At 31.3% G+C, this 10,468-nt stretch overlaps 2 protein-coding genes across 2 annotated transcripts; one reads left to right on the top strand and one right to left on the bottom strand.

Annotated features, from left to right (window-relative positions):
* Nucleotides 1-125: 125 nt before the first annotated feature.
* LOC130891708 (histone-binding protein RBBP4) lies at nucleotides 126-1,706 on the top strand. Its single transcript, XM_057796606.1, has 2 exons — nucleotides 126-605; nucleotides 664-1,706. The coding sequence occupies exons 1-2, from the start codon at nucleotides 263-265 to the stop codon at nucleotides 1,605-1,607; spliced, it is 1,287 nt and encodes a 428-aa protein (XP_057652589.1). The 5' UTR covers nucleotides 126-262; the 3' UTR covers nucleotides 1,608-1,706.
* Nucleotides 1,707-2,831: 1,125 nt separating this feature from the next.
* On the bottom strand, nucleotides 2,832-10,439 carry LOC130891707 (importin subunit alpha-3-like). Its single transcript, XM_057796605.1, has 6 exons — nucleotides 10,141-10,439; nucleotides 8,947-9,330; nucleotides 8,550-8,864; nucleotides 7,438-7,953; nucleotides 6,754-6,930; nucleotides 2,832-6,686 (listed from the first exon to the last, which is right to left on the bottom strand). The coding sequence occupies exons 1-6, from the start codon at nucleotides 10,204-10,206 to the stop codon at nucleotides 6,591-6,593; spliced, it is 1,554 nt and encodes a 517-aa protein (XP_057652588.1). The 5' UTR covers nucleotides 10,207-10,439; the 3' UTR covers nucleotides 2,832-6,590.
* Nucleotides 10,440-10,468: the final 29 nt, after the last annotated feature.

The raw sequence follows: 10,468 nt of genomic DNA, 5'->3' as shown, positions 1-10,468 counted from the left end.
GGGATTGGCTTAAACTTTAAAAAATTAAGTTGGCTAACATGAAATTTCTAAATGACATAAGGAAAGTAAAGATTTTTTACCCGAAGTATTACGGATTTTAACGAAGGTGGCACGATTGTATCAAATTTTTACTTGATACCCGTAATGTTACCAACTTTAATAAGTACCGGCAGTAACAACTATCAAGTCTTTAGAGCGTGTCTTGTAATTTTTTTTATTAAAAGCGTTAGAAGTTGTTAAAAATAACGGCAGAAGGCTCAAAATGGGCGATAAAGGTGATGCAGAAACATTCGACGATGCAGTAGAAGAAAGAGTGATAAATGAAGAGTACAAAATTTGGAAAAAAAACACACCCTTTCTTTACGATTTGGTAATGACCCATGCCCTAGAATGGCCTTCTCTTACTGCTCAATGGTTACCAGACGTTACTAGACCCGAAGGAAAGGATCATTCAATACACAGACTTATTCTCGGTACACACACTTCAGATGAACAAAACCACCTCTTAATAGCCAGTGTACAATTACCGAATGAAGATGCTCAATTCGATGCTTCTCATTACGATAATGAAAAAGGAGAGTTTGGAGGATTCGGATCAGTTTCTGGTAAATACAAATTTACAATATTATTTACGTTTCGTTAAACTGTTTTAATATATTATAGGTAAAATTGAAATAGAAATTAAAATAAATCACGAAGGAGAAGTAAATAGAGCTCGTTATATGCCTCAAAATCCGTGTGTTATAGCTACAAAAACGCCATCCAGTGATGTACTCGTTTTCGATTATACAAAACATCCCAGTAAACCGGATCCGAGTGGGGAATGTCACCCAGATTTAAGATTACGTGGACACCAAAAAGAAGGTTATGGTTTATCGTGGAATCCGAATCTAAATGGTTATTTATTATCAGCCAGTGATGATCATACTATTTGCTTATGGGATATAAACGCCACTCCTAAAGAAAATCGTATTATAGATGCCAAAACGGTTTTTACAGGACATACAGCTGTCGTGGAAGACGTAGCTTGGCATTTATTGCATGAAAGCCTATTCGGTTCTGTAGCGGATGATCAGAAGTTGATGATATGGGATACAAGGTGTAATAATACTAGTAAACCGTCCCACACCGTCGACGCCCATACCGCCGAAGTAAATTGCTTAAGTTTCAATCCTTACTCGGAGTTTATTCTAGCTACCGGTAGCGCGGATAAGACTGTAGCTCTGTGGGATTTGAGAAACCTCAAACTTAAATTACACAGTTTCGAATCTCACAAAGATGAAATATTCCAAGTGCAGTGGTCTCCTCATAACGAAACAATTTTAGCTTCTTCTGGAACGGATAGGAGACTCCATGTATGGGATCTGAGTAAAATAGGAGAGGAACAAAGCCCCGAGGATGCAGAAGACGGTCCTCCAGAATTGTTATTCATCCACGGGGGACATACAGCGAAAATATCGGATTTTAGTTGGAACCCTAATGAACCATGGGTGATTTGCTCGGTTTCTGAGGATAATATAATGCAAGTGTGGCAAATGGCTGAAAATATTTACAATGATGAAGAACCTGAACAACAAGCTTCTGATATTGAAGCTACCGCTAGTTAAGTGGTTAAAAGTGGACTTTTTTTTTCTTCTATTACATCTTTTTTTTTAGGAGTTTGTATGGTAAAGTTTAATCTTTTAATAAATTTCGATTAGATTTGACGTTTTTTTTTTGTTTAGCAACTAATTTATAACCAGAAAAATATGTTTTCAATAATTTTTCAATATTATGTTATTTTTTAATCTTATATATATGATATCATTATCGGAAATTTTTTTCTTCTTTACCGTGTGACAAATGTACACGTTTTACCGATTATTTTAGATTTCTACGTCATTTTATGTATTATTGCACTGTTACCAGACTTTGAAAAATATTTCTTATGGAAGAAAGTGAAGAGAAATATGAAGAAAATTGAAAATATATTAAAAACATGGAAGAAATTCGGAAAAAACAGGATATATGAAAAATAATTGGAGGAAATTGAAAATATATGAAAAAATAAGGAAAAATAACAAAAAATCTGAAGGAATATGGGAAAATTTATGAGGAACATGAAGGATTCTGCAAATATATGGAGAAAGTGAAGAGAAAAATGAAAATATTTAGAGAAAATTGAAAATATATGGAGAAAGTGAAGAGAAAAATGAAAATATTTAGAGGAATTTGAAAATATATAGAGAAAGTGAAGAGAAAAATGAAAATATTTAGAGGAAATTGAAAATATATTGAAAAATATGGAAATAATTTGAAGAAAGTGAAGAGAAATATGAAAATATTTGGAAAAATATTAAATTAAAAAATTAAAAATATAAGCCAAAATAAGGAAAATTTTCAAGTAATTTGAAGGAAAATTTTAAAAATGTGGAGAAATTTAAGATGAATATGATGGAGGGTGAAAATATATGGAGAAATAAGGAGAAAGTGATGAGAAATTAGTAGGCAATTGAAAATATATGGAGAAGTGAAAAAATATCAAGAAACCTGGAGAAATATGAAGGAAACTGAAAATATATTGAAGAACATGGAAGAAATTTGAAGGAATATGGAGGAAATTGAAAAGTATGGAAAAAATGTGGAGAAAGTGTAGAGAAATATAAAAATATTTGGAGAAATGAGGAAGAATTTCAAGAAAACTGAAGGAATATTGGAAATATGTGGAGAAATATGGATGAAAATGAAAAGATCTTAGAAAATATGGAAATATATGAGGAATCTTTTTGGAATATTGGAGAAAGGAGAAATACGAGGGAAACTGAAAATATATGGAAGAATAAATACGAACATTAAATTATTTGATGTTTATTCTATAATATATTTACAACTGAAAGTATTTTTCCTATTCAATCAAATATTAGGAAAAGGATCGCGACATCACTTGAATTTCAATACTTATGAAGTTGGAAATAACCTCGACCGATTTTGGATTTTTTCGAAAAAAACAAAAATAATTTTTTCAATTATAATACAAACGTCAAATACTGAACAACAAAAAAATTGATAAATTTCAAAAAGCAATATATCATATCAGTCCCAATTTCATAAATTATTTATAAATGATTAAAAAACAACAACAATGCGCTTGGATACTTATTCGCTACGAAGATTTCATGTAAATTACAAAAAAAATCTATATTATTACGATACACATCTTTTCTTTGAAGTCTTATTGGTAACTCGAAATTGTTATTAATGAACAAAAAAACCAAATAGTATGCAAGCTCATTGGATCAACAGCCTTCTCCTAAATAATTTCACCTTACAACAAAAACCACGAATTATACAGACTCTATTATAAACCAATGCGAATCGTCAGTAATACAAAATTCGTATCGACAACGTCATATGTCATTGCAACCACGTCATATGTCAACTAAATTATGTCATATGTCGATTTAATCATGTAATGTCACCGCAACCGCGTTGTATGTCAATTTAAACACGCCATATGTCATATTTTATCTCAATCACGTCATACGTGGCATAAATAGTAAAACAAAATGGCTGTTACTATAAAGTAGAAATCGAGATATTTTCGACTGAAACGAACTTCGTTATAAATAAAAGGCTCTACAAGGATCATCAAAGGAGTTTGTGGGCTCAAAAAAATTTGGTAGTACTGTTAAAAGACTATTTGAAGGAGAAAGGTGTTCCGAAAGGCTCCACCAAGAATCCCCAAAGGAATTCCAGTGCTTTGGTAGAAGACTATTCCACAACCAAATTGGTTCCAAAAGGCTCCACAAGAAGAATCATCAAAGGAGTTTGAGTGCCTAAAAAATTTAGTGGATATGTTAGAAGACCTGTTCGAAGGAGAAATGGGTTCCAAAAGGATCCCCAAAGGACTTACAATGCTTAGAAAATTTGGTAGAAGACTATTCCAAAACCAAATTGGTTCCAAAAGGCTCCACAAGGATCGTCAAAGAAGTTTGAGTGCCCAAAAGATTTTGTAGAAATGTTAGAAGACTACTTGAAGGAGAAATGGGTTCCGAAAGGCTCCCCAAAGGACTTCCAGTGTTTAGAAAATTTGGTAGAAGACTATTCCAAAACCAAATTGGTTCCAAAAGGCTCCGCAATTATCATCAAAGGAGTTTGAGTGCCCAAAAAAGTTGGTAGAAATGAATATTTCATCTAAATGGCGGAAGACTACTTCACGGATAGATGAGAACAAACAAACTCCACCCGTTAAAATCGTGGGGATAATTACCTATCCAGATGACCTATCGATCACAATAGAAAACTACCTCAAAGAACGATCAGTTTAATCAATTATCGACGATTCTCGCCCTTATACAGTCCCCATATAGTGTCTACACACATCGTACAACCACCATACTCGCCAGATCTGAAACTTCCTTCAATTATTGTATATTTATAATTGTATCGAAGGATAATATTTTTGAAGTATGAAGTCGTTTTGGCATCGGTTTATAAAACAGTCTGGAACATTGAAAAAAAAATTAATATCATGATTCATATAAATTACAAGGTAAATTGTCACAAAATCTGCGCATGACTTTTATCGCATCACAACATTTAATCGGAAGTGAGGATTTTCCGTTATTTTTTACCGTTTTCAATTTTCACGTTTTCTGTATAAATAATCCGTAAATAGTTCTCACAATATTTTTTATTAAAAAAAAATACTAAATAATTAGGGTCGCGAATCATGCTCAGATCTTTTTTTTATTATTATGTACGATCATTTTAAAAAATTTTTCATTTCGTATATTTTTGACTTTGATTTATAGTTGAGGTGCTTTTTGTACGTTTAAAAATTCTATTCACACAATTACCAAAATATTCAAATTAAGATTCGACTTTTTTTTGGAATCTTTTATTTTCTCAGAATGTTTCCAAAATGTCACAATTGTATAAAAACTATGCAGTTTCCCTCCAAAAAGTTCATAATAATGTAAAAATTTGATTTAGAATATTTCCAAAAAATTATAATTTTCAAAAACTTGAATAATTCGTTTATGCGTAGAAAATTTACTATTTTAGTTCCATAGAATCAAAAAATGTTCCAAAAATTGTGAAATTTTGATGGGAATTGTTCTAAATGTTCCAGAAATGTCCTAATTTGAACTAGAAATCTCCCAAAACAGACTAGTGTTCCATATAATGTGCCAATTTTGAACTAGGAAGGTTCTGAAATGCCATAATGTTCAAAAAATGTGAAAATTTGTTGCAAAATGTTCCAGAACTTGTCTAAAGTGTCATAGTGTTCCAAAAAAATGTACAATTTTGAACTAGGAAGGTTCTGAAATATCATAATGTTCCAAAAATATTTAGAACCTGTCTAAAATGTCATAATGTTCCGAAAAAATGTACAATTTTAAACTAGTGGGGTTTTGAAATGTCATAATGTTCCAAAAAATGTAAAATTTTCATGTGAATTGTCGTAAATGTTCCAAAAATGATTTAGAATATATTTGAAATTTTGATGAAGTTCCAGGAATGTCTATTTTGAGCTAGAAAGTTATCAAAATAGACTGGTGTTCCATAATATGTAAAATTTTGATGTTAAATGACTTTGATGTCAGAACTTGTGCAGAACGTTCCCAAAAAGTCATAATAATTCAGACATTGTACAGATATGGTCTAGAAAGTTAAGAAAAGGTCATAATAGTTCGGAACTTTTACGGAAAGTTCTCAAATAGTCATAATAGTCCAAAACATGTACAGATATGACTTTGAAAATTAACAAATGGCCATAACAGTCCAGAACTTGTATATATATATGTCCTAGAACCTTGACAAAAAGACTTGACGGTTCAGAAATTGTACAAATATGTCTTAGAATGTTCCTAAAAGGGTCATTAGAGTCCAGATATTGTACAGAATGTTCACAAAAATCATAATAGTCCAGAACATGTAAATATATTACTTGGAATATTAACAAAAGATCATAATAGTTCAGACCTTGTACAGATATGACTTAGCAATGTTCCTAAAAGAGTCATAATAGTCCAGATATTATAATAACTTAATAATTCAGGAATTGTACAGATTTGATTGATAAGGTTTCAAAGGGTCTTAATAACCAATTAACCATAACCAAACGGTTCAAACTATTTCTTTTAATATAGATAAAATATTAATTTATAAAACGTTGCGATTAATACAGTATTCCGCGAAAATTATCAATGATTATCGTACTATTTCAAAATTTCGGAAAATTATCAATATAAAAAACTGAAATGTTTGAATTTGTGTGAAAATGTCTCCTAAAAAATAAAATAAAAAATTCCGGTATACTTTAAAGCCCAAATCGTGGTATATATAAAAATATATAATATATATAAATATATACAGGTTTAAATTAAAATGAACGTACATATTTAAATATATGTATAAACGTAGCGTTTAATTATAAAGTGAGGAAGCGACGCCCTATCACTTTCTCTCTCTTTCTCTCCCACTTTCATTCTCTCCCATCCGTTCTTTCGGTTACTTTTCCCAGTGTGTGGCTAATGATGAACAGATTTTTATTTATTTTTTTTTGTTTTAATAGATTTTGTTTGTTAATTTTAGTAATTGAACGATCAAAATTTGAATCCCTCGTTCGGAACGTTCGTATTGGGATCGAAAGTGAAACCGCTTTCACCGCTTGTCGGCGCTATATTAGAATCTTCGACTTCCTGAAATCACAAAAAAGAAAAAATGAAAATCGGTTATAAACGAAAAAACGGGAAAAATTTTTTTTACCTCTCCGCCAAAATATTGTTCTATAATTTCGTAAGCCAATTTGTATATATCGATGTTGTCGTGATTTTGTAGATTTTCGATTTTATCTAAACCATTACATTCCTCGATCATCGTACACAATTGATCGGCTTGCGGACCTGCCAGTTTCAACATGTTGTTAATACCATCGAGGACGATCTAAATAACAAAAACAGAACAAACCGACTTGAGTACAAAAAAATTTATATATAAATCTTTAAATTGGTGCTACTAAGCATGTTACGAACACGACATAAACCGTGAAGCCGGCCCTGTTCGTTTTTTCGATTTTCGATTTTTTTATATTGTTTCCAAAGAATCAATATTCGCCTTTCTAGAACCGAATTATCGAGAAATTCTTTTTTTTTATAAATACACGATTATTTATCGGCGAGAAAATGATTGAAATATCACTTTCTAGAAACGAATTATCAATAAATTCTTTTTTTCATAAATATGCGATAGTTTATCATTGAAAAATGTCATTTTCTAAAACTGAACTATAGAAATATTCTCGTTTGTATATATCCACGATTTTTTATAGACGAAAAATGATTGAAACGTCACTTACTAGAGCTGAATTATCGAGAAATTCTTTTTTGTATAATGGAATCAATCACTAACTAATCAACACGTAAAATAAATAAAAAGGGGTTAAATACATACCTGTATAACCATGGCGTCTTTGCAATTGAGGAGATCGCAGAATGGGGGTATGACCCCTTCCTGTATCAACCTGGCGACTTGCTGTTTATCACCGCCTATTGTCAAATTGCTAATGGCCCAAGCAGCTTCCTTTTGCGTTTGGAAATCGCCCTTTCTGAGATTGAGTATAATTTTAGGTAAAAGACCGGCGTCGATGACCGCTTGAACTTGGGATCTATTACCGGCGGTGATGTTCGATAAGAACCAAACGGCTTCTTTGCATATTTTCTCTTTGGGGTGCACCAATAACGATGGGAAATGGCTGAGAGCATCGCAATTCAGTACTATTTGAGTTTGTTCATCTGTACCGGTTACTATGTTACCGACAGCTCGAAGTGCCGCAGTCTGTACTTTTACTTCTTTATGGCTAAGTAACGGGATCAGTTTCGGTACTACGCCGCTATCTATTACCATTTGAATTTGACTATTACCGCCGTCTGTTAAATAACTTAGAGCCCAAACCGTGTCGACCAAAATCTTAAAGAAAATCAAATGAAACAATGTCATATACAGATTTAATACAACTTGAACATAACGATATTGTAATATTTTATCAAACACAGAGTTAAAAGGACCGCGAACTCATTTTACCACAATGGAAATGGACTATGTTGACTACCACAAAGTTAAGTCACTAATAAACTGATTTTATTGGACTGGAAATGAGACATTTTGATCAGGACAAAGTTAGAAAGCCGATAAACTGATTCTACTGAACTGAAAATGAAAAATCTGAGCCAATACAAAGTTAAATCACTGAGAAACTGGAAATGATATATTTTGATCAAGAAAGATTTATAACACCGATAAACAGATTTTACTGGACTGGAAATAAAATATTTTAACTAAATAAAAGTTAGAAAGCAGATAAAGTAACTTTACAGGACAAAAACTGAAATATTCAACACATACAAAGGAATCAAAGATCCAAAATATAAAAAACATAATCAAATAACTAAAGACATATAAACAACATCTTATCTCACAATTGTATATCAAAATATAAATTCAAAATCAAAAATATTTTTCACCATATAAAAATCACAAATTGATATAGAGTATGTTATACTCACGTTGACGTCAGTATGATGAATTAAAGCATTCAAAGCTGGCAAAAGTTCTTCTATCGTCCTTATAGGCGGCGGTGGGTCCTTATTTCTGCACAAATTCACAATAACCCACGTGACGTTCCTCAAAAACGAAATAGGTATTTCGGGTTTAATAAATGACAATAACGGATCCACTACGCCCAATTCTATAACGTAATCTCTGAGAATAGGACCATCGCCTATTATGTTACCTAACGCCCAAACGGCTTGTTCGCACACGTTTTGGTGAGGCGAATGGAGAAGCATGAGGAATAATGGTACCGCTCCAGCTGCTACGACCTTTATACATACATATAAAAAAAATCAATTATATATATATATATATATATAAACACATAAATAAATATTTCATTAACAGTACCTTATTTGTTTGTACTGATGTACCGGATGCAATATTGGTTAGAGCCCAAGCTGCCTCAAATTGTAACGATGGACTATCTTGTCTTTCTAAACATTTAACAAGAATCGGTAAAATTCCGCTATCAATTAGAGCATCTATAGGCGGATTTCTATCTGAAGAGAGCAGTTTTCTAGCGGACTGTACTGCCATCAATTGTACTGACGGATTATCATCTGTGGCTGCTTGTTCAACTAGCTGTTCTAAATTGGTGTTTGATAAAGATTTTTCAATGTCATCTTCATCTGTTGAATCAGCGACCGGTACATTACGTCTTTTTTGTAAAGTTTCTTCACGTTTATTCTTCCTAAGTTCCACTGTAACCTCAGTCCTTCTTCTTCGCATCTCCTTAAAATATTATAGAACAACTTCGAATTGGGAGACATTGTGACACAACTTGTAACCAGTACCAGTACATATGTTAAATAATTTCTGATTTACATCTTACAACTTTCTCTTTTTGTGAAGCTTTTCAATAATTTGATTAGATAGTTCTAGTATTTCATAGTAATAATGATCAATTTTTATTGAATAGATGATATTGAAATACGTCAAATTGTATGGAATTCGAAACAAGTAATAACAATAGTTGGTTTTATTATTTTGTTGAAAGGTCACAAAATCATACCATTGAACAACCAACTGATAATTAATGGATAAGATAATAAACGTTATTAAAATTAGACTAAACAATATCTTGTAAAATTAAAAATTTTCATGAGTAAAAGTCAATGTTATGGATTGGAAAATTTCTATAATTTTTTCTCTTTAGTATATTTCAATCATCATATTACTCATTTGAGTCTAAATATATAGAGGAAACGTTGTTAATAGGGATTAAAAAATTGAATAATATCATCGAGTTTTCTACCCTTCATTTCAAAGACATAAATGAAATTTACTTGTTAATTGGATATATCTACGTCAATTGTTTATTATGAATATACGTTTAATCTATTTATTAATTTTTATAATTATTTTAATGGATAGATGACTCATAATGTTACAAATAAATGTTCGTATTAAAAAATTCTTGACATGTGGATATGACCTGAAAAAATTGGTAGAGGACAAATACCTATACTTAAATTTGGGAATGAATAAAAATTAATATGTCTATAATATTGAATTTCTACTATAATAATCGAAATTACTTACATCTTGATCTTTTCCTTTGTTCTTAAAATTTTGTAGACGATTTTTATAAGCAGCAGGATCCGCCATTTTTTACGATTTTGACAATGCCAAACACGAGGAAAAAGCCGGGTTATTATTTTAAATATTCTATTTTAATTATCTTCAACTAATGTACATAAATAGTTTTGTATATCAATAAAATTTCAATTATCACTTCCCCGAAACCTTGTTGGTCGAAGTATCTAGTTGTTTATAACTTTAGATAATAGCTGACCACCATTTTCCTAGTAACTTTCTATTTTTAAAAGTAACTTAACCTGTAACCGATTAGTGAAATTGATTGATTACG

Source organism: Diorhabda carinulata, chromosome 3, assembly GCF_026250575.1.
Source record: "Diorhabda carinulata isolate Delta chromosome 3, icDioCari1.1, whole genome shotgun sequence".
Classification (NCBI taxonomy): domain Eukaryota; kingdom Metazoa; phylum Arthropoda; class Insecta; order Coleoptera; family Chrysomelidae; genus Diorhabda; species Diorhabda carinulata.
Note: the sequence above shows the minus strand (reverse complement) of the source record. Positions and strands in the feature narration are given on the sequence as shown.

Bases quoted from the DNA above. Each gene is read 5' to 3' on its own strand.
- LOC130891708 (XM_057796606.1), top strand. From the start codon at position 263: ATGGGCGATAAAGGTGATGCAGAAACATTCGACGATGCAGTAGAAGAA. The intron at 606-663 runs GTAAATACAAAT...AATATATTATAG, and splicing joins AGGATTCGGATCAGTTTCTG to GTAAAATTGAAATAGAAATT.
- LOC130891707 (XM_057796605.1), bottom strand. From the start codon at position 10,206: ATGGCGGATCCTGCTGCTTATAAAAATCGTCTACAAAATTTTAAGAAC. The intron at 9,331-10,140 runs GTAAGTAATTTC...TAATATTTTAAG, and splicing joins ACAAAGGAAAAGATCAAGAT to GAGATGCGAAGAAGAAGGAC. The intron at 7,954-8,549 runs GTGAGTATAACA...ATTTTCTTTAAG, and splicing joins TTCATCATACTGACGTCAAC to ATTTTGGTCGACACGGTTTG.